Genomic DNA, 24,059 nt, shown 5'->3' on the forward strand with positions numbered 1-24,059 from the left:
CAGGCACATTCTTTGTAATCCTTACTAACATCACAAAAGAATTTTTTCCAGATAGAGAAAAACTCATGCTAAAATTCATATGGAATTTCAAGGGACCCCAAATAGCCAAAACAATCTTGAAAAAGAATAAATACGTTCTTTCAAATTTCAATTTTGAAATTATTACAATCTTTCAACTTCAAAATTACTACAAAAGCTACAGTAATTAAAACAGTGTGCCACCTGAATAGGAAGCACATATACACCGATAAGAGTCCAGAAATAAACCCTCACATATATGGTCAATTGACTTTCTGCAAAGGTGCTAAGACCATTCAAAGGGGAAAGTACAGTCTTTTCAATAAAAGGTGCTGGAAAAAACCACACACAAAAGGTGCTGAAAAAATTGGATACCCACATATACACAAAATGAAATTGAACTCTTACCTTTAACCATATACAAAAATTAACTCAAAGTGAACCAACAACCTAAATTTAAGAGCTAAAACTGTGAGACTCCTGAAAGAAAGCGAAGAAAAAAATCTTCACGACTTCAAATTGGGGAATGGTTTTTTCCTAAGTATGACACCAAAAGCACAGGCAACAAAGAAAAAAGAGACACAGATAAATTGGGGCTTCATCAAAACTCCACCAAAGGACACTATCAAGAGTGAAAAGACAATGCATGGAATGGGAGAAAATATTTGCCAATCATGTATCTCATAAGGGACAATACCCAGGAAGTACAGAGGATCCCTATACATCAACAACAAAAAACAGACTTAAAAAAATGAACAAAGGACTTCAATAGACATTCTCCCAAATAAGATATTCAAATGACTAATAAGCAAATAGTAAGATGTTCAACATCATTAGTCTTTAGGGAAATGCAAATCAAAACCACAGCGAGGCACCCAGTAGGATGGTTATAGTTAAGAAATGGAAAATAAGTGTTGGTGAGGATGTAAAACCGCGGAGTCCTCAATTGTTCACGGGCACATAAAATGGTGCAGCTGCTGCAGAAAACAGTTTGGTGGGTTCTCAAAATGTTAAACACAGAATCAACATATGATTCAGCAATTCCACTCCTAGATAACCAAAGACTTGAAAATAGGGACTCAAACAGCTACTTGCACACCGGTGTTCATAGCAGCATGATTCACAATAGCCAAAAGGTGAAAAAAAGCCAGTGTCCATCAATAAATGAATGCACAAACTAAATGTGGTCTATACATACAATGGAATGCTAGTTCGCCATAAAAAGGAATGAAGTTTGATATATCTTATACCACGGGTGAACCCTCAACAGACAATGCTAAGTGACATAAGCCAAACACAAAAGGAAAGATATTATATAACTATTTTTTTAATTTAAATTTTGTTATTTTTTTTTTTTTAAGAGGGAGAGCGAGAGAATCTTAAGCAGGTTCCACACCCAGCATGGAGCCCAACGCAGGGCTCAATCTCACAACCCTGAGATCATGACCTGAGCTGAAATCAAGAGTTGGCCACTTAACTGACTGAGTCACCCAGATGCCCCTCATATGACTATTTAAATGAGGTACCCAGAACAGACAAATTCAGAGACAGGAAATAGATCAGAGGTAACCGGGGGCTGGAGGAAGGAAAATGGGCAGTTACTCCTGAATGGGTAGAGTTTGTTTGGGACGACAAAAAGTTCTGGATATAGACAGTGGTGACAGCTGCACAACATTCTTAATGAACTTAATGCCACTTAAAAATCGTTAAAGTAATAAAATCTGTTATGCATATTTTACCATCATTAAAAAATAAAATAATGATGTAGCTCTATATTACTGATGTGAAGCCATCTCCAAAATATACTGCTAAATGAAAGAAATAAGATGCAGAACAAAAGGGTAAGGAGTGGAATATAGGTAAATACAAATTTGTAAATGCTCAGAACATCTCAGAAAGCTATAATGTCTCAGGACAAACTCAGAAAGTGATTGCCTTCAGAGAACCAGATGCCTAGAGGACTGAGAAGGGGGGACACTTATTTTTCACCACTTCTTATACCTTTTGAATTTTGTGCTACATATATATATTATCTAGCTTTTTTTTTTTAATTAAGAAAAGGTGTTGGTTGTTCAAAGTCACAGTCCTGTATGGATTACTGCCACGGGGTGGCACTAAAGATACAAAAGAGCTACGAGTTCTGATTGCAATGTAATCTCTTGTTTTAGTCCCTTTGCCTGACTTTCCCAGTGAATGGTGTCTACCGATGAAAGCAAGCCCAGATGAAGTTCACATTAGATGTAGATGTTCCCTAGGAAACAAGGTAATACTGTGTCCCCACAGCACTCAGTTTAGAACCTGAACAGCTTTTCTTACTCAGGTCCATAGTCAGCTAATTACAGACCCACTTCTACCCTAATAGACTAAGCTACTTGAGGGTAGAAGGTCTAATACACTTACTATCTCAGGGCTTGGTACACAATAAACACTTAATGTTTGTGGTAAGAAAAGAATGAGAAAGTGCTCAGACCATGGCTGTGTACTTGATTTCTATTAGTACACAGGCTAAAGTGATTTTGTTCAGTGAATTTTAATTAAAGAAGTTTAAAGTTTTAAAGGTTTCTCAACGCACTGCCTGTTACCTGGATGTGACTGCTGGCTTCATGCTGTTTGCTAAATGCCAGTGTGCTGAGAATATAGAAGAGTTTTCGTATCTGCTGAGGGGACATATTATCCAGATAATCTAAAATGCCCTATGAAAAAAAATGCCAACAATAAAGTTAGCCACTAATATTTTCTTCCATCAAATAAAAAAATTAAAATCCTTTTAAGAGACATAAGAGGCATCCAGGTACCCACAAAAGCTCAAGTTCTCTCAAGCTGCGCTCAGACCCCAAAGAGTTATTCATCCTAACATACCTCCTAGTTCTCCCTATTCCTCTTCTCCACGCTTCCCTTCTTAGTGAATACATTACTCTGCCAAAAGTTACATCTCGGACCTTATTCCTTACAACATCCCTTCTCGGTTTCCACTCCATGAATTACTTACTCATTCTCTACCGATGTGGAAGTAGTCACAAGGGAAATACTTATTTTTTAACGTTGGGCAAAACCTCAGCTTTCTCATCCCTAATATGACGATAACATGACCTACAATTACCTTTCAAAGCCCAGATGTGATTACATCAACCCCGTGTTAAAAGCCTATCGAGCTCTCTATGGTCTACAAAATAAAGTTGAAACTCTTCAGCATGGTATCTGACACCCTTCATAATCTGACACTGTCCTATGTCTTCCCAACCTCACCTCCCACCACTTCTCACCATATGTCCCATTTGTCAACCATGCTAGTCTACTTGTCATCCTTCAGGTATACCATGGAGCTGGATGCCAATTTGCTTCTGTTTAAACTGTCCTCTGCCTAGATGCACTTCCTTTATTTTCTCTTATCAAATCATGCCCAAACTTCAAGAATCACTCAAATCTACTCTTTGAAAAGTACCCAGTTTCCTAGGCCAAATTAATTATTCCTGCTCTGGTGCATCAATACCACTTTATCTTTCTAGAGATTTCTCATGTTGTTTTTACAGTGACTTGTTTATTTGTTTTACTATCACCAAAGGTAAGAACTAAGTTTTATACACAGACCACCCAGAATACAGCCTGCACATAGGTACAAAGAAGTATTTGTTGAATGTATTAATATATACAAGATGAGTTATTTTTTTTCTATTATTTGCCCATTACCTCACCTCCTTCCCACCCCCTCCTACCACTTATAGCGCTCAATATCTAGAATATAAATTAAACTGCTGCTAATTAGTGGATGCCAGATATCTCTCAGATACATGCAAGAAAGAAAAATGATGCAATATATGTCACCGGAGAGACAGATACCTTCACAAAGACTGCGTTCAGCCTCATAGCAGATAGGTTTAGGACTACCAACTCCAGGAGGACATCCAACGCAGTATCAACTTCAGCTTCATTTCCACTGCAGATATGGGTCACTAGAGCACCAACCACTTCCTGTATGGGAAAGAGGCAATAGGACAGTGTAAATAAAAATATGACATGGCCATCTTAAAAGGGTTAATGCTTGAGACCATTCCAATCTCAACTTGCTTAAAATCCCAACCTACCCTATCCTATTGCCTAACTCTATTATCTACTTTTCATTAATGTTGGTTTCAAGAGGTTGAGGATTATGCCAATCTAACTACGTGACCATCCACTCTTGACTTATTTCCTAAAATTTATCAGTGAGCGCTATCTAAGCCCCCCTGATTTTGTTCCCTGGCATAGTCTCTTTCTTTTTTCATATGGGTTAAATACTACCCCTCAAGCTACAGTTGTACTTAATCTGTTAAAATTTACTATAAAGATGGAACTAAGGGCGCCTCGCTGGGTCAAATGGAGCATGTGACTCTTGATCTCTCAGTTGTGGGTTCAAGCCCCATGTTGGGTGTAGAGATTACTTAAAAATAAAATACTAAAAAAAAAAAAAAAGATGGAACTCAAGAAGCTCAAGGTTTTAAAGGTTTTTACAGGTTAGACTTGTATGTTTCAAGCAAACATGAGCCATGATAGTAACTCTTAAGACATTAAGATGGTTCCAAAAAAATACCTTGTATGCCATTCTCCCTTTCCTTTATACTGCTGCTCCATACTGAATCATATGGTTTTCTCAACTGCAGCAGCTAGCCCATGACAGCTGAATCTATTGCTCTGCTTTAAATTTTTAAAATTTTGTCTTTATTTTTACAAGTTCCATTCAAATGTTTTGACATTGTTAATACTAAGTATAGCATGTACAAAAAAATAGAAAATAAGACACTCTGTTCTTTGATTTCATAATCACTTTCCACAAGTACAGCCTTCCCTCTCTGGATATGTGCTATTAAATTTTGTGTCTCATGTTCATGGGAATAGGGTTACGCCCTCAGGCATTTCTCCTTCATTTGTTTTCCTCCACATTTTTTCTAGAGAACAACTCCAGGATCAACTGGCAGTTGATCAGTGGCAGCTAAATTTTAAAACAGCTTTCTGTATACTATGAAAACAGCCCAATAACCCCAGCCCTTTTAGCCATGGTTTATTTAAAAAAGACTGGATGTGGACCTTCATTTTAAAGTCAGAGAATTTTAGAGCTCAAAATGCAGAGTTAGATCCTCCAGTCTAGTCTCCCACATTTTATTAAGACTACGACTAGAACTAAGTTTTCCCAGCTCCCAGTTCTGAGCTCTTTTTCCTTCAATGCCTTCCAACCAACAAGAAGTAAACATCATATCACATGCAAGCCACTTGGAATCGCATTTCTTCCTGTTCCCTGTTCCCTCCTTTCCAAAATAAATATTTCGACATACCTGCTGACAGTAAGTGTCAAAAAACGTAAATGCATATTTGTATAGGAGACTGCCAAACAAAATGATACTCTGGTCTAGGGAGTGCAACAAACTCTGCGCCAACGAGAGAATGGATGGACAAATATCCTTAAGGACCTTGAGGGGGGGGAAGAGGAGAGAAAAACAAAAGAAGCTGTGGGAGGAATTTAGTTATTACAGAACCAAGACTTGCTAAGCCTTATAAGATGTCAGAGTTCTCCTCACTAACTCTCATTTTAACTTAAGGTAACTTAATCTTTGTTTTACTCAAAATTATCTTTCATCATTCTGAGTTTTCACTCAGGATCAATGGGATTGGTTGTATGAATAAGAAGTGACCTGGAAGCTGAAAGAAGTTAAATTATAAGCCTAATAGTGTTGTCCCTATCCGCCCAATTTGGGACTAGAATCCAGACCTTTTTAAAATTTATTTTATTTTTTTATTTTTTGAGAGAGAGAGAAACAGAGCGCGGGCGCGCGCACAAGTAGGGGAGGAGGAGAGGGAGAAGCAGGCTCTTGGCTGAGCAGGGAACCCGATGCAGGGCTCAAACCTGGAACTCCGGGATCGTGACCCAAGCTGAAGGCAACGCTTAACAGACTGAGCCACCTAGGCAACCCTAGAATCCAAATCTTCTAAATCCCAATTTCTTTACTCAATCATACTGTCTCCCTGCGCATATACTGGGTCTGTTCTGCCTTGGTTATGATTTGAAATCAATCTATAAGGTTCAATACTAATTAAATTGATTTCTCCTAAGATCAAATAGAGAACTGATCGTGTCTTAGCAAAAGGGCAGAAGATGGACATTAATGGACCCAAAGTAAATAACCAGTTTAAGTCCAGCTTCTTTACCAATACCATCACAACAACAACAACAAAAAATCTTAAATTAAGCCCTGAATTGGGTATAATACTTTGCTGAGAAAATGCAATAAAAAATTACATATGGGGTGCCTGGTTGGCACAGTTGGTTAGGAGTCTGATTCTTGGTTTTAGCTCTGGTCATGATCTCGGGGTTGTGAGATTGAGCCCTGCACTGGGCTCCACACTTAGCACAGAGTCTGCTTGGGTTTCTCTCTCCCTCTTTCTCTGTGCCCCCCTAAAATAAATAAATAAATCTTTAAAAAATATATATATATAGTTTCTGCCTTCTGGAAAATTATAGCCCAAAACACATATCATTGCCAGAAATAGGCACGGAAAGCACTATAAGATAAAATAACAGAAATATCAAATCCATTTCTAAATACAAAATCTTAAGACCCAACTATATATTCTCATTAATACCTAAGTCAAGCCCAAACTACTGGTTATCCAGTTTTCTAAGGTATATATTGTTAATATCCTGAAAATTTACCAGGAAATACCATTCCTAACTTACAAAATTCTAATCAAAGGGTTTATATTTCAACAGAAAAAAATCACCCGAGAGTCACAGCACTGAAAGGCCAAATACAGATGGTTCAAAAGATGCATAATTATGTCTCTATTAGCATTCCTCTGGTCCTGTTATGCTCAAGGTTTTTAAAAACTGCTTAGAACAGGATACAGAAGGCAAGTTTGTCAAAACTGCAGATCACAAAGAGCTAGATAATTAAAATGATTAATGCAAAGTTCAGATTTGAAAGTCTCAATGCACTTGAACAATGGGTTGACACTAACATGAAGAAATTTTTATATGGGAGCTGCAAAGCCTTCCATTTTAAGTTAGAAATCAAGTTATATAAGTATGTAATTAGAAGACCTGAACTAAAACATTTCCTGTAAAAAATAATTTGGGGCTTGAGTTTAATCAGTTCAATATAAACCAATTTTGTCACCTTTTTTCTAAAGAGATGAGACAACAATCTTAGGTTGGTTTTATTAACATCATAATGTCTCAATCTAGGTAAGTAATAATCCTATTATATTCTGAAATATACTGAGCTGTCAAAAATCAACATCCAGCAAAGGTGGTATTGTCAAGATTTCCACAGGGAGTAGGAAAGGTTAAACGACTTCTCTATAAGTTTCAGACTAATGTTGCTGATTCTCTGACACTTACCAAGTAATGAATATAGAATGTACTCTGCAGCAGCTGTTCTTGAAAGCAGCCTGATCGAATCTTATTTCTCAGCACCCTCTCAATGTACTTCTTTGTCTGAGTGTTGGTGCTATAGATGATGAGAAGCATCGCCAAGTCAAAGGTCTGTTGTCAATAAACACGGCAACAGAGAAACAGTTTAACAAATCAGCACATTTATTTCCACGAAATAGCAGCTCACAACTTTTTCCCATGAAAACACAGAAGTGGTGATACTTATTTGTTCAACACACTCCATGGGAATACCTACATTTTTTTCACAAAACCCACAAATGTTTTTCAGAGAAATAAAGTGCTACAACTATTAACTACTGTTATCTTTTATGAAAACACTGAATATAAGCTGAAGTGATACTATTACAGAAATAACTTGGAATATCTTCACATTTATTAAAGAAAAATCACTTGCCAACCTTAGTATATATTTCATTATTATTAGGAAAACTACTTTCTGAAAAGTTGAGGAGACTGTAAATGCCTGTCAATATGAAAAAAATTAAATTCTGATAGTCATTTTCAGAATATTATACAGTCACTAAAAATAAGCTAGACTACATTTTTTAACAGAGATTCATGACATTGTGAAGTTAAAAAAAAAAGCAACCTGCAAAACAGATTTTATGTAAAAATAATATACGAACACAAATACGTGTAAGTATAAGAGTAAGAATGCCTGCACTCACATACACATACAGCTTGTACTGGAACGGGAAAAAGTCTGGAAGAAGAATTATTCATGAAGAATGGAACAGAGAGTGAAGAGAAACCTTATTTTTAACATTTTTAGACTCCTTGTGGGGTTTTTTCTCCATAATTAGCTTGTATTAACCATGTTAAAAAAAAAAAGGTTAAAAAAGTCAAGCAAGACAAAAAAAAAAAAAAACTACTCGGAACTCATACAACTCAAGAGCAAAACACTAAACAATCCAATTTAAAAGATGGATCAAGGATCTTTTTTTCTTTTTAGATTTTTATTTATTTATTTATTTGACACAGAGAGAGAGAAAGAGAGCACACACAAGCGGGGGAGCGTCAGGCAGAGGGAGAGGGAGAAGCAGGCTCCCCACCGAGCAGGAAGCCCAACATGGGACTCCATCCCAGGACTGTCGGATCATGACCTGAGCCGAAGGCAGACGCTTAACCGATTGAGCCACCCAGGTCCCCCACCAAGGATCTTAAAATTTTTTTTATTTTAGAGAGAGCAAATGTGAACGAGGGGTGGGGAGGAGGGCAGAGGGAGAGAGAGGCTCAACATGGGGCTCAGTCTCAACACCCTGAGATCATGCCCTGGGATGAAATCAAGAGTCAGATGCTTAACTGGTTGAGCCACCCACATATGGTGGCTGGACCACCCTGGGCCAATGATCTGAATAGACATTTTCTTGACATACTAATGGCCAACAGACACGTGAAAAGATGTTCAACATCACTAATCATCAGGAATGTAAAATCACAATGAGATTTCACCTCACACCTGGCAGAATGGTTATCATTAAAAAAGACAAAAGACAGTAAGTGTTGGTGACGATGTAGAGAAAGGGAACCCTTGTGCACTGTTGGTGGAATGTGAATTGGTGTAGCCACTATGGGAAACAATATGGAAGTTCCTGAAAAAATTAAAAGTAGAAATATCATATGATCCAGAAATTCCACTTCTGGGTATTCAAAAAAACTAAAATTAATTCGACAAAATATCTGCACTCCTATGATCCCTACACATTATTTACAATAAAGAAGACATGGAAGCAACCTAAGTGAAAAGAAAATGGGTAAGTACACAGACACATACAGACACACATACACAGAGATACACGCTGGAATATTATTCAGCCATAAAAAGAATGAAATCTTGCCATTTGTAACAATATGGACAGATCTTGAGGGCATTATGCTAAATGAAGTAAGTAGGACGGGAAGACAAATACCTTATGATCTCGCTTATGCATGGAATCTAAAAAATAAATAAACAACAAAACAAAACACACAAAAAACTGAATTCATTGACAGAACAGATTGGCAGTTGCCAGAGGCAGGGGGGCTTAGTTGGTAGAGAATGCAACTCTTGATCTCGCTTGTAACTTCGAGCCCCACATTGGGTGTAGAGATTATTTAAAAATAAAATCTTAAAAAAAAAAATGGGTGTGCGAGATCAAAAGGTGCAAATTTCCCATTATAAAATAAATAATGGGGCACCTGGGTACCTCAGTCGGTTAAATGTCTGACTCCTGATTTTGGCTCAGGTCATGTTCTTGGGGATATGAGTTCAAGCCCCTCATTGGGCTCTACGCTGGGCATGGAGACTATTTAAAAAAAAAAAGACATAAAGACATTGCAGATGCATATAAAATGTATGATATAATGTCAAGAGAAAAAAATCAGAATGCAAAATTATATAATAATTAGAAATCTGTAAAAACAGCAAAACAGGTATGCAGGTGACTAAGGGTTATGCAAAATGAAATGAAAAAAGGGTTATGCAAAAATGAAAAAAGAAAAGGTCGTGTTAGGATTTTGATCCCTCCCCCACAAAAAACTGAGTTTCTCATTGTTTTATTCAATATCATAAAAGCTTTTAAAATAGCCACCCAATAACTGGATAATCTAACAAAACCCCACAAAACAAAACAGATTCCAACTAAAGGAAAATCCTTAATGGGAACAAACCAGTACACAAGAAACGCAATCATCTGGCTTCCCAACAGAAGAAAAAATTTCCGTAATTCAGACAGATTCAGTACCACTGCCTTGACAGTGAACGGATGGACTATTTGATTCATTCTGGTCAGGCTGACATGGGCAAAGGAAAGTAAAACATGCAATGCCATTATCTTGACAATTCCGTTTGGCGGAAGGAAGGGTTATCAGATAGATACAGAGACCGACTCATGCCCCAAGTGACTCCTGTCTTCACTTCATCTATGGGGAATTGGCTTCTTGGGACCGCAACTCACTGTGCTTGTTTGGAATGTTAGTATTTCCCCTTATGGGGGGAGCTTAGGTTTATTTTATTGCCAAGATGAGTAGGAAAGACCATGTAGCAAGTCATCTCCTCAGATTATCTTCCCCACACAGCTAATGTTTGTTAGAGAAGCTACAGAAAGCACAGAAGGGATGACTGGAGAGAGTGAGAGAAAAAAAGGAAAACTAGCCATATAATTAATTTTAAGTCTGCAGTACATAAAATTCATAGTACATAAGTATTTTACCTTGTGTTCAGACTCTGAGGCAGTGCTTTCAATTGCCTGGAAAAACAAGGGTCACGAAATATTATAACACATAAGTGGAACACGTTTCACCTTATTCAGCAGGCCCCATTCTCCTGAGAAGCAATCTGCCCATCTGGGAACTTCATCTATCATTTCTACCTGACTGACTTTAACACTTTTATTTCCACCTACCTTTACTTACATACCCATCCCTGATTGCCGCCTACTTCCTCCTTAATGTTCAAAGTCATAAAGATCTCACTCACCTTAATCCAGGCTTCTGAAATGATTTTCTCATATCTAACAGCTGACTTTATTACATCAAAGAGGAGAATAACACAGTCCTGACCGCTGTTTTCTTGATTTCCTGAAGAACTACAAGGAGCAGAGGGGAAAAAAAATCATTCCTCCACTTACCAGAGAGGAACCTATAAAATCTGGTCCCTGTTTACAAGCCAAGTGCCTGTTCCAAGGCACAACTTCATGTGTAAAATAGCTAATAAACTTGTACTGTAGTTTATCTAGGACTGATCTGAATAGCCAGGAGAATACACCCCATCCGCCCACGTATACACATACACACACACTACATGTACCACATACATATGATTTGAAGGACTGTATAGTGGTACATGCAAACAATATTATTACCATTATTTGTAGTTGCAAGTATTAAGATCTACTGTCCTGGCTTCAGAATACATGTCAGAAAACTTGCCTTGCCTATATGAGAAAAAGGGTGGTAACTCTCAATGACATTATACCTTTGTCGTCCTTTATTTTTCAACTTGCTTTGGGAAGCCTGCAACCGTGATGGCAAAATACAATGCTGCAGATCCAACTTCTCCCGCAGCTCAGAAATTACCTGTGGAAAATAAATATTAAGCTATGTGTTCTGCTCATTCATAATGGATAGGCACAGTTCGTTCTTTCAACAGAACCGTAACAATCCCCTGAAAGACTGAATAAGAAGAATCACTAAATGTCAGACAAGGCTTTTTTTTTCCTTAAGATTTTATTTTTAAGTAATCTCTATACCCTTCATGGGGCTCAAATTCACAATTCCAAGATCAAGAGTCGCATGCTCTACTGACTGAGCTACAGGGTGCCCCTAAGCAAGGCATTCTGAAAAGGTGAGTAGATGAAAATAATTAATGCAAGGATAGTATGTCATGCCCTTCAAAATCCCAGAATTCCTTGAAGTATTACACTGAAACAGCAAATGTAACTGTGTAGTGGCTTATATGCAACAATAAATCTGGTTAATTCCATTCTATCCCCTGAATACTATCTGGGTTAATCAGCATTATCAAATGGTTTGGGAATAGAGAAGAGCAATTAGAAGTTATTAGCTTAAATAATGTATCTTGATGTATCTTCCTCTACGTATGTTTCTTTTCCATTACTGACTTTCACAAGGGCACCACTGCTATACTCTCTACTACTCTCTACTCCCAAGGATCTAGCACGTGATTGGTGTTTGTTGGGAAATAATAGGGTACCTCAAGTGCATCTGCAGCTGTTACGGAATGAAGAATGAACTTGATTATCACAGGTAAATCGTCCAGTTTGACAGATAACAGCTTACCCATCACCAGCTGGCGGACCTAAACATAAAAAGAAGGAAAATCTTAAATATTTTTATGTTAATACCTCAATCTAGTACTGACCTGTTAGGTAAAACAGAAAACCTACTTCTCTCACTCAGTTTTCTCACTTGTAATTTAGAAAGAAAAACACCTCCTTTTATTTTCAATTTTATTCCAAATTACAAGCTTTCAATTGTTAATGCCACAGTTTCTTCAAAAACAGATAGATGATAAATGTAAAAGTGTTATTATCTTAGTTTGGAGCCTGAATTTTCCACTGGATGAAGACATACAAAATTGTAATTCCTATGAGGAGCAGTGTGTAAATATTATGCAAGATAGAGATTTCCACTAAAACTTACTGCTTTGAAACAGAGCAGCAAATCCATCGTACTAGGGCATATGAAGTTCATCAAAGAGAAAAAGAGATGAAATGTTATTCAATATCATTTCAAAAAATTTTTAAAAAGATTCTATTTATTTATTTGAGAGAGAGAGAGAGAACAAGAGTGGAGGGGAGCGGCAGAGGGAGAGGGAGAAGCAGACTCCCTGCTCATCAGGGAGTCCAATGTGCAGCTTGATCCCGGGACTTTGGGATCATGACCTGAGCCAAAGGCAGACACTTAACCAACTGAGCCACCCAGGCACCTCTGTATCATCTCAAAATTAAACTTTCTTATGTAGCTGCTACAAAGCAATGACTGACTGACATTGGTTCTGGGAGGTAAGAAAGCTGGCTCTGCTTCTGGAGAGCAGAGTCCTTCCTACCTGAGACAGGAACTTCGGGTCAAGTCGGAGGCTGGAAAGGACATCCAGGATAGGGACAGTGAGTGGAGTATTCTCCGTTAAAAGATCACTGCGAATGGTGGAAAAAGAGAAAAGCTGTGTAACTTTTAACAGGGTTGGGCAGATAATTACTCGGAAAAATCACTCAGAATATGGGAAGAGAAGACATCTCAGTTCCCACTGAACTTAATAGTATATTTCATTAAAAAAATTTTTTTTTAAAGATTTTATCTATTTACTTGAGAGAAATAGAGTGAGAGAGAAAGAGCACAAGCAGGGGGAGGGGTGAAGGGAGAGGGAGAGGGAGAAGCAGAATCCCCGCTGAGCAGGGAGCCAACATGCGGCTCAATCCCAGGACTCTGGGATCATGACTTGAGCTGAAGGTAAGACACTCAACGGACTGAGCCACCCAGATGCCCCTAAAAATTGTTTTGATTTTTAAAAATACATGCTTGAGGTGCCTGGGTGGCTCAGTTGGTTAAGCGTCTGACTTTGGCTCAGGTCATGATCTCAGGGTCCTGGGATCAAGTCCTGCATCAGGCTCCCTGCTCAGCAAGGAGTCTGCTTCTCCCTCTCCCTCTCCCCCTCCCTCCACTTGTGCTTGCTCTCTCTCAAATAAATAAAATCTTAAAAAAAAAAAAAAGTTCATTATAGAAAATTCAAACAACAAACAGAGTAGAAACGAGAAGCCCTTTCCTCACGATCTCCATTACCCAGAGGTAACCACTACTGATTTGGGCACATATCCTTTATGAGAAAAGGAAAAAGAAAACCTACAACAATTACAGTGAAGTATGAGACGTATGACAGATGTACATGCAGGGCATTATAGGAACACAGAATAGAGAACAGTGATGGATTCTAAGAAAAGGCTATGCAAAAGAACAAGCTGGAATTAAGCAGGCAAAGTAGATGGTACAGTGCTCCAGAGGGAGCATCCTACCCAAAAGCACAAAGGCAAGAAATCATTGGACATTTTCGGAGGTAGCTTTGCAAACAACTAAAGAAAAGGAAGTATTACAAACTGAATTTTTAAAAACTATTTTGAGGATAAGTAGGAAATTGCATTAAAACAGAAATCCTACTATGCAGGGATATTGTTCTCCCTTTTTAAATTACTGCCCTACCAATTGCTATTTTTCATGTAAACAATAGTAAGCAATGCTCTTAGCAATGGATCTGATGTGATGTACATCATAATGAATCATTTAGAGACCAAAGAATGCAGATGTTTGATAAGCTCCACAAATGATTTGGATTTGCAGTCACAACTGAGGACTCCCTGGGTGGAAGAAATGCTAATGAAACAGATGGATCATGTTTAGGTCTCCACAGACCAAATTTGTATGCCTAATCCTAACCCAGACTTCATATTCACAACCACTATATTGTTTATAAAAAATTGGATGGGTCTATCCAAATACATACTCATTATTACAAAAACAAGTCAAATCCCACACCTACTCATGGAAGGTAGATACCATCCTCTTTTACATAAATAGGAATATGCTACTACTACTGTTTTCATTTTTTTTTTTAAAGATTTTATTTATTTGACAGAGAGAGACAGCCAGCGAGAGAGGGAACACAAGCAGGGGGAGTGGGAGAGGAAGAAGCAGGTTCCCAGCAGAGGAGCCTGATGTGGGGCTTGATCCCAGAATGCCAGGATCACGCCCTGAGCCGAAGGCAGATGTCCAACGACTGCGCCACCCAGGCACCCCTGTTTTCAGATGAGATCAAGTACATTTCAGGGTGGTATGGCCGTAGACCTATTACTGTTTTCATTCTGCAGTGTTAAGGCTCCCACAGTGGGAGCTTACCCACCTGAGTTCTTTCCCCACATCAGCATGCTGAGAATCCCCTAGGATCTCAGGCAGGCTGGTGACGAAGTCATGCTGCAGGTACAGTGGAGCAATACTGATCAGCTGCATGAGCTTGGTGGTGAGATCCTGCGGTGGAGGAGACTGTTAGAATTGTTGCACGTGACCCAGAACAGAGAAAGACTTCCTCCACATGAAATGCAGAGTTGGAATTATTTTATGTACAATATGGCACCTATATATACATTCAAACTCAAAGCCTGAATTCCGAGGTAAATGACCCAGAAATTTTCACACATGGGATGGTACAGAGAAAACAAGTACGGTGGATGGTATGCTAGTGGGTCTGTTATATACTTTACTGCATTTAAGATTTTATTTATTTGAGAGGGAGGTAAGGGAGAGAAAGAGCACGTGAGCAGGTGGACAGAAAAGCAGACTCCCCGCTGAACAGGGAGCCTGACATGGGGCTGTATCCCAAGACGCTGGGATCATGACCTGAGCAGAAGGCAGCTGCTTAACTGACCAAGCCACCCAGGGGCCCCTACTTTATTTCACTTTATCTTCACAACTCTATGGAGTCTGTGTGACAATTCCTTTTTTTTTTTCTTTAAGTAGACTCCACAGTCAACATGGGGCTTAAACTCAACCCAGAGATCAAGAGTTGCATGCTCCACCGATTGAGTCAGCTAGGTGCCCTGACAATTTCCATTTTTAAAATGTGAGGATATATATTGCCCAAAGATATACAATAAGTAGAATACAATACAATAAATACACAATAATACAAAATTCCAGTCCACATGAGATTCCAAAACTCATGTTCTTTCAAATAAAGATTTAGCCTTGAAATACCTGACAAAAATTTATAGAATGATTTAAAGAACTCTGAAAAGAAAGAGCCCTTACACACTAGGCTCAAAACAGACTCAATTTTATCAAGGTGCTTAATAACAAATCACATAACTGTAAAAACTTCCTAAAACTTTCCTCGTATGTAATCAAATTAAACATGTGCAGCATGGTAGGTTGGTCTGGGATCTCACTGCTTCTGAGAAATAAAACGTAGTCATCTGTGCACTTTGAAAGCTACTTCTTTCCAAATATTTATTTACTAGATATGTAGTCATCATAATTAGAAAAACTTTTTTTGGAGAAATTTAAAGGGTGAAATACCCATGATTCTCAAATTATGAAAGATGAAAAAAGCTAACAGATAGAAAAACATAAATTTTCAGTTTAGAAAAGAAAAGGAAAAAAAACCCTGCAAATTCCAAAAGTTTGGTTAAGTGGGGAAAACAGACTCTCTAAACCAAGAGACAGAACAAGTCCCAAAGCCTACCTTGCCATCCACAATTCTGTCAAGCCATTTCAGCTGACTGATGATGAGTCTAGGCATGTTAAGTCCATCACTGTTCACACTGAAATGTTAGGATAAGAAGACAGAAACTTAGCCTTACTGATTTACACAACAGCAAGCATTAATACTGCACAAATCATTTCAGACATTCAATTAACACTTACTGAACGTTTACATATTGCAAGCTGTGTTAGACACACAGATGATACGAGAAAAGTATGACACCTGTATGTTAAGATGGAAGAAGACACATTAAGCTGTTAACAGTGGCTGCATCTGGGGAGGGTTTAGAAAGGTTAAGGAAGGTCTGGAGAGTATTTCTTAATAACAATGTAACCAGAAAAATAAAGGCAATAAATGAACAAACTGAACAAGAAAAATTTTAAAAGGTAGAAAAGTGATAACTATTGAAAAAAGCAAGATATACTACTTTGGAAACACAGAAGGGCAAATTAGACTATGTTTGTGAAAGTACTGAAAACCATTTACAGATAAAGAGATGCTGGGGGCACCTGGGTGGCTCAGTCATTTGAGCATTCGACTCTTGTTTTCAGCTCCTGTCATGATCTCATGGGTTGTGAGATCAAGCCCCACAAGGGGCTCCATGCTCAGTGAGGAGTAGGCTTGAAGATTCTCTCTTCCTCTGCCCCTCCCCCCACTCATGTGCGTGCTCACATGTGACACTTGTGTGCTCTAATAAATAAATAAATCTTAAAAAAAAAAAAAAAGAATTGCTGGCTTAGTTGTTATTATTTCCCCAAAATGACAGCATCTGCCTTCCTCCCAACCTCCTATGTCTGAAGTTTTGGACTACCTCCAGTTTTTTTCTTGACAGCATTCTCAGTCTTTGTTTGGCACAGTCAAATTTAACTACTGAAAAAGACATAAAGCATCTATGTGAGCCATTCAGGCAAAGGACAAATTTTTAAAGTTCTACCTTTAAGTGTATTATTACTATACACAAAACTTAGAAAAAACACATATTAAAAAAGAGAAAGTAAAAATGATTTATAATCCTGTCATCCAGAGATGTCTATTACTAGTATGCATATGTATTTGTATCTATAGTATGGTGTATCTATTTTTTTAAAAGATTTTATTTTAGAGAGAAAGAAAGAGACAGAGAGAGAATGCATGCGCAGGGGGAAGGGGGAATGGGAGGGAGGACCAAAGGAAGAAGGAGAGAGAAAATCCCAAGCAGACTCCAAGCTGAGCATGGAGCCCGATGCAGGGCTCAAACTCATGACCCTGAGATCATGGCCCAAGTTGAAACCAAGAGTCCGATGCTTGGGGCGCCTGGGTGGCACAGCGGTTAAGCGTCTGCCTTCAGCTCAGGGCGTGATCCCGGCGTTATGGGATCGAGCCCCACATCAGGCTCCTCCGCTATAAGCCTGCTTCCTCTCCCACTCCCCCTGCTTGTGTTCCCTCTCTCGCTGGCTGCCTCTATCTCTGTTGAATAAATAAATAAAACCTTAAAAAAAAAAAAAAAAAAAAGAGTCCGATGCTTAACTGACTGAGCCACCCAAGGGACCCTGCATTTTTTTTTAAATAAAATACTGAGCTAAACTGTAAATACTGATTTGTAACCTGACCTTTTTTTCCCAGTTAATGCAAGGCATTAAATAGTCTTCTGTATAATTTTTAATGTCCACATAATATTCTATTACAGGGATGTACCTCATTTACTTAACCAATCCCCTAGAGCTGAACATCTCAGTTGTTTACAATTTTTTGTTAAACAGTAATCTTATTCATTACTGTTTTCATTTGGTTATGACCTTAAGATAAATTAGAAGATGTGGTTGATCATTAAAGAGTATACAAAATCAAAGGTTTTTATACATGACACATACATACACAACCTACTGCCCTTCAGAATGACTTGAATCAATTGATTATATTTATCAGCAATGTATAAGCATGCCTGTTCATTACACTCAATAAGGGAAATCCTTTGAAAGTGGAAAAAATGTATGTATTGTTTTAAATCTGATGAATGATAATGAAACTGAGCAATTAGAAAAAAATGTTTGATGCTCCTGTATTTCTTTGTGAACTGTCTATTCATGACCTTTTTCTACTTTCCTACTGTTGTTCACTTTTTTCTGACTTATTTTTTAAAGCAAATTAAACAAAATTTAATACACATACACTATAAAATTGAAAAGGTAAAGAACAGTATTCATAGAACATCTGATTCCAGGCAATTGGCTACCCTCGTTGGAGACAACCACTATTGCCAGTTTATTGTATATCCTAGGAACATGCAGTTATATGAATAGATGAAATTAAAAAAAAAAAAAAGACCCCAGCAAAATTTTTAAGAATCTGGTGTCATGATCAATATGACTTTCTGAGAAACCAATGATGTTTCAGAGTAATCTTTTCAGAGAGAAACTTGAGTACACAAAGGTAATTTAAGCATTCCAGAATAATTCCACTTACTTTTCAAAAAGAAATTCTGGTAACTTTTCAAATAAGGTTTTGATAATGGCAGGCTAAAAAAGAAGACATAAGGAGTTAGGAGATGGTCCTTAAATACATAACAGAAATATATAATTAACCACAATTTGCTCCAACAAAAGCTCTTGGAGGAAAACCCTGCTATAATTGAAATCCTCTTATTTTAAGAATGGCCGCTTGAATGCTGCCTATATTTTGAACATAAGCTGTTGGAACACAGACTTGTCAATGATGCGTCTTCTAAAAAATTACAAAATGATTATGAGGGCATCATTAAAATAATCAGATCATCAAAAATACTATTAAGTATGACAACTGTTAAAACATGAAATGCAGACTTAAGATTATCAACTAGTTTACAAGAAGAGAAGATTTCTCTCCAAAGGATGAAGAGGGCTCTTAAATGTAAGCTAACTAAATTATATTGAAGATTTCCAAAGAAAAGGAAGGGATAGGAGTGTGGGAAGATTAACAGTGGGAGAGAAGAAAAGAGAAAAAATGGAGGACAAGGTAAGACAAGACTTTCCATTGTATGTTTTTATAATTTGAAACATTTAAAACATGTCAAAGCATTGTCTATTCAATATATTAAAAGAGAAGAGGAGGAGGAAAAGGGCAAAATCAAGTTAATCAGCAAGTAAAAATTTAAAATGGGAGATGACACAGATGTGAATATGGCAGAGATATATAAGGTACTCAGAGCACAAGAGAGTTAGCTTTACAAATCAGGTATCAGGCTGAGGGAACAAATGAGACAAAGAAATGTACTGGGCTAATTAGCTCAGTCCAAAGCCGCAGATATTGCCCTACCAGATGTTTGTCAGCAATGGGGCTATGGTAGACTATTGCAAATCCAAACTCCCTGTTAACTCTACTTGACCCTGTGCTCCAGGCATTTATACTTGGGCATACACCACAAATCATGTCCATCAAATGTTCGCAGAAAAAGTGGCACAGTCTCACCTGTAATATGTCAATTCCCAGAAGCAATTTAATGAGGCTCTTAGAATAAGATGTGCCAATGCTGTAAAAAAGAAAGAAAGAAAAAGATTTGTTTTCTATTTTGTTTTCCTTGTTTTAATGTTTTTATCATCTTTTCTTCATAAAATCGGTTAAATATACAATTTTTTAATTTTTTTAAAGATTTTTAAAACTTTTTATTTATTTGTCAGAGAGAGAGAGAGTGAGCGTGCGAGTCCACAAGCAGAGGGAGCGGCAGACAGAGGGAGAAGCAGGCTCTGCGCTGAGCAAGGAGCCTGATGCAGGACTTGATCCCAGGACCCCAGGAACACGACCTGAGTTGAAGGTAGACGCTTAATCTACTGAGCCACCCAGGTGCCCCAAATATACAATATTTAAAGAGAAACTATCCTGTTATATCAGAAACACAGAATATGAGAAGATGGCTCTTTTTTAAAAGATTTTATTTATTTATTTATTTATTTATTTGATGGAGAGAGAGAGGGAGAGAGAGAGGGTGTACACAAACAGGGGGAGTGGGAGCGGAAGAGGGAGAAGCAGGCTCCCCACTGAGCAGGGAGCCTAATGCAGGGCTCAATCCCAGAACCCTGGGATCATGACCTGAGCTGAAGTCAGACACTTAACTGACTGAGCCACTCAGGCACCCCCGGCTCTTTAGATTTTATTTACTGATTTATTGATTTATTTTGGGGGGCGACAGAAAGAGCGAGCACAAGCAGGGGAAGAAGCAGAGGGGGAGGGAGAGAGAATCTGAAGCAGACCCTGAGCTGAGCACAGAACCTGACACAGGGCTCAATCTCACAACTCTGAGATCACGGCCTGAGCCAAAAACAGGAGTCGGACGCTCAACCGACTGAGTCATCCAGGTGCCCCGAGAAGATGATTCTTAAACAGGGAGAAGTAGAGAGTTAAAATTCTATCAACACAGATACGACACACTCTAGAAAATATTCTGGTTCTTAGTATCGTAAACATAAATTAATAACTTAAAGGTTAGGTTAAAACTGAGGAAAAAACAGTTATGAATAAAAAGTGAAATTCAAAAAAATTCCTTTCTCCCCCCCATCCCCACCCCCCATTCCAGTTAGTATAACAGATTAAATGTCAGCAAGACTCCAAGCCTCCACTCCACACCTGGCTTCCTCATCCTGTAGACGTTCACATGACAAAAGGCAGTTCCTGAAACTGTCTTGGTCCTCAATGTAAGACTCCAGGCCACTAACGAATTCTTCTATTATCTTAATGATATTGAAAAAACAAAGAGTAAGATTTTCAGTTTAACATTTGCTATAGGTCAGCTAAAAATCATTCTAGTCCATTCAACTTTATGCCAGCGTCTTAATATTCCCAATTCCAGAGTAGGGCTGGCAAAAGCAAAAGTACCAGAAGGAAACACATACGTTGGGATAAGAAGGATGTTTCCTCAGAGTCTGAAAGAGCTTCTTTTGGAAAACAACTTGATCCACAGCTAAGAAGAAAAAATAGTTGGTCACCAGAGTCTTTAATATCTCCCACCATAGTTTTACTTTCCTAAAGAAGTTTCCTGTCTTATGAAACCAATAAGGATATTTTTAACCTAATTTCAGAGCCAAATTTTCTAAACCCATGGTAAAACAGATTTAGCTTTGACAGAGGATAGCTACTAAGCATTCTAAAAAAGATATGGAATGGAGTAATCTATGCCCTAAAAGTAGGACTTTAAATGGCTTTATAAATTTTCTTCTGAAATTACTCTGACACAGATCCAATTATTCTCTTGAGTATTATTTTTCCACAAGAAAACACAAATTACTACTGGTATAAGACATTTTTTTCTTTAAAAAAAAATATATATATATATAGAATTACTTTAAAAAATAAATAATTAATTAAAAATTAGAATTACTTTACTTAACATGAATTAACCAGAACCAAAGACTACAAAATTTTCTCTAAAAAGCAATATCATTGTCATCCTTGTCTCAAGATGGCTGGTGCTCCCATTTTTAATCTTCACTGCCTCTCTATTTTGGAATCCATGATTCAGTTCTGAGCCCCGTACTGAACCCAGAGAAAAGATTTAAATTAAAATATTACTTAGTTGATTCTGACTCTCTCCTGTTTTAAGAATAACTCCTGATGTTTTAAGAAGCTTTACAAAAACACTGTCGTTTTCTTCCACTTCATTGTGAACATGAGATTTCTTTGTCTTCTTGGAAAGTGGTTGCTTCCTGGCTTCTGAAAACAGACAAAATTTTCAAAAATGTGACAAATAGTAAAGATTAAAAATGTGAACCCTAGAATAACCTTAAGAGGACAATTGATGGGTTTTTGAAGAATTGTACTGGAATTGACGTTGTAGTAAAATTTTATCTCTAACAACAGTCAGCAATAGTGGCTTACAAACAAATCAACAAATAGAATTATTTTGGCCTATTTCATTTTCATTTGAAGAATTCAAAACGTGCCACTTCTAACAAAAATAACCATGGAAATGTTTTCCACCCAAAATTCTAAATGAGTCAGGGTTCCTCAAGCAAACCAAGGCACTCGAATCACTGAGAAGCTTATTAAAAGCACATTCTTAGGGGCGCCTGAGTGGTTCAGTCAGTTAAGCATCAGTCTTCGGCTCAGGTCATGATCTCAGGGTCCTAGAATCAAACCCCACATCAGGGTCCTTGCTCAGCACGGAGCCTGCTTCTCCCTCTGGCTCCCTGCTCTGTGGGGAGTCTGCTTCTTTCTCTCTGCTCCTCCCCACCCCCCTCTTGTGTTCTTTCTCTCTCTCTCTCAAATAAATAAAATCTTTTAAAAAAATTAAATAAAAGCACATCCTTAAATCATATCCCATAGTTACTCAATTAAAATCTTGGGGATTGGGTCTGAGAATCTGAATTTTTAAAAAATTTTCCAGGTAATAATCTTGATGCACACCAAAATGTGAGAACCAATGATCTTGATGCAGGGGTAAAAAGAATCAGGCAGGTTCTCTTACATCAAGCCTTTAAGTACAAAGCCTAGATTGGTTTTATCCCAAGGCTTTCAACGCAAGAGAAGTAAAAAAACATAAACAAAAACAAACAGGTACTTGAAATTAAGTAGGATTATTTCCTCTTCTCCCTTAATGATGTAACAAGTTAGAACTCCCTTAACAGAGTAGATGAGTATAATAAATGGAAAAAAACTATCAACCTCTTTTCATCAGAACTAAGTAAGGGCCTCTGTCAACCACATTCTCACACGGACAGTCTACACTGTTTCTTCGTCCTTGGCGTGCTTGCTTTGATATAATGCCTTTCCTTTATACATCACTATCATAGTTTTATCTGTACTATAATTTTTTAAAGATTTTTATTTTTAAGCAACCTCTACACACAACGTGGGGCTCAAACTCACAACCCTGAAATCAAGAGTCACAAGCTCCGGTGCCTGAGCCAGTCAGGTGCCCCCATACTATAATTCTTTTTAAGAGAGGAAAGAGGACTGTAAGTCTTTTTAAAAGGATAGACACTATGTTGTACCTTCTGTCTCAGCACCTAGATGATGTACGTGGATAAGCTCTATAATACTGATTCCTCTTACGGATGTGGAGACTGAGGCTTTAAGACTGTGGGCATGCCCAAAGTCATACATGGAATTAGAAACGGAAACTCAATCCCAAACCTCCTGATACTAGATTCTGTGCTCTAACCATTAAGCCCTGATGACTCCCAGGACTTGAAAGGAGGAACTTTATCTCTCTTTAAGTGCCTCATATATTTGCTACCGGAAATAAAACAACAAATGACTAGATACTTACTAGAGGCATCTTCTATCAGGCTCTCTTTATCCTCTGATTTTGACAGCCTTCTTTTGGAAACCATTTTGACTGGAAGTCTTCTGCAATTAAACTACTTTCTAGAGCAAAATCAGAGAATAGAAGTTACCCTCTAGAAGCCAGATAAATTTTGAGAAGTTAAAGCTATAGCTCAAAGAAAACTACCCTATCCAAAACCAAAGTGGTTCTACTTTTTACACTAATGTTATCTAACTCCAGGCACTAAAAGAATTTCAACTCCTATATCTGATCAATACTCCCTTCCTTTCTGATCTTGTTTACCTAGTTGCCTCTTTAGCCAGACCACTTTCCTCTTGCTGAAGGATGAAATCCAGTTCTCGAACATTCCAGATCCTTCATCATCTAGCCCCAACCTACCGCTCCTTTAACTCATTAATCCAATATTGTATGTTAGAGACTGCACTGGGTGCTGGGGTTACAACTATGAACCAGACATTCTCACTGCCCTCAGGGAGTTTACAGTACAGTAATGAGTAGTCTTGAGGTAGTTACTTAACTACAGTTATGTAAGTGCTATAAGAGAGAATCACAGGGTGCTATGAGGGCTTACAAGGAAATTTAGTCTAGTTGGGGGTAGGGGAGATGAAGAAAAGCAGGGACAATTTCTCGGGGAT

At 37.9% G+C, this 24,059-nt stretch overlaps 1 protein-coding gene across 2 annotated transcripts in view; it reads right to left on the bottom strand.

Annotated features, from left to right (window-relative positions):
- The window catches only part of FANCD2 (FA complementation group D2), a 55,974-nt gene extending 32,504 nt beyond the window's left edge, over positions 1-23,470 (bottom strand). The window contains exons 1-17 of one of the 2 annotated variants that reach the window (XM_040628468.1): positions 23,407-23,470; positions 21,708-21,848; positions 21,032-21,099; positions 20,766-20,869; positions 19,614-19,674; positions 18,633-18,685; positions 16,170-16,248; positions 14,832-14,956; positions 12,990-13,077; positions 12,135-12,239; positions 11,397-11,497; positions 10,899-11,007; positions 10,633-10,668; positions 7,388-7,531; positions 5,325-5,459; positions 3,856-3,987; positions 2,601-2,711 (exon numbers count right to left, since the gene is read on the bottom strand). In XM_040628468.1, coding sequence (XP_040484402.1) covers positions 2,601-2,711; positions 3,856-3,987; positions 5,325-5,459; positions 7,388-7,531; positions 10,633-10,668; positions 10,899-11,007; positions 11,397-11,497; positions 12,135-12,239; positions 12,990-13,077; positions 14,832-14,956; positions 16,170-16,248; positions 18,633-18,685; positions 19,614-19,674; positions 20,766-20,869; positions 21,032-21,099; positions 21,708-21,848; positions 23,407-23,470 — 1,656 coding nt within the window. The remainder of the gene's footprint in view (positions 1-2,600; positions 2,712-3,855; positions 3,988-5,324; positions 5,460-7,387; positions 7,532-10,632; positions 10,669-10,898; positions 11,008-11,396; positions 11,498-12,134; positions 12,240-12,989; positions 13,078-14,831; positions 14,957-16,169; positions 16,249-18,632; positions 18,686-19,613; positions 19,675-20,765; positions 20,870-21,031; positions 21,100-21,707; positions 21,849-23,406) is intronic. The other variant, XM_040628469.1, reaches the window with a different exon arrangement.
- Between the last annotated feature and the right edge of the window lie 589 nt (positions 23,471-24,059).

This window comes from Ursus maritimus, unplaced genomic scaffold, assembly GCF_017311325.1.
Source record: "Ursus maritimus isolate PB19 unplaced genomic scaffold, ASM1731132v1 scaffold_14, whole genome shotgun sequence".
NCBI classification, from domain to species: domain Eukaryota; kingdom Metazoa; phylum Chordata; class Mammalia; order Carnivora; family Ursidae; genus Ursus; species Ursus maritimus.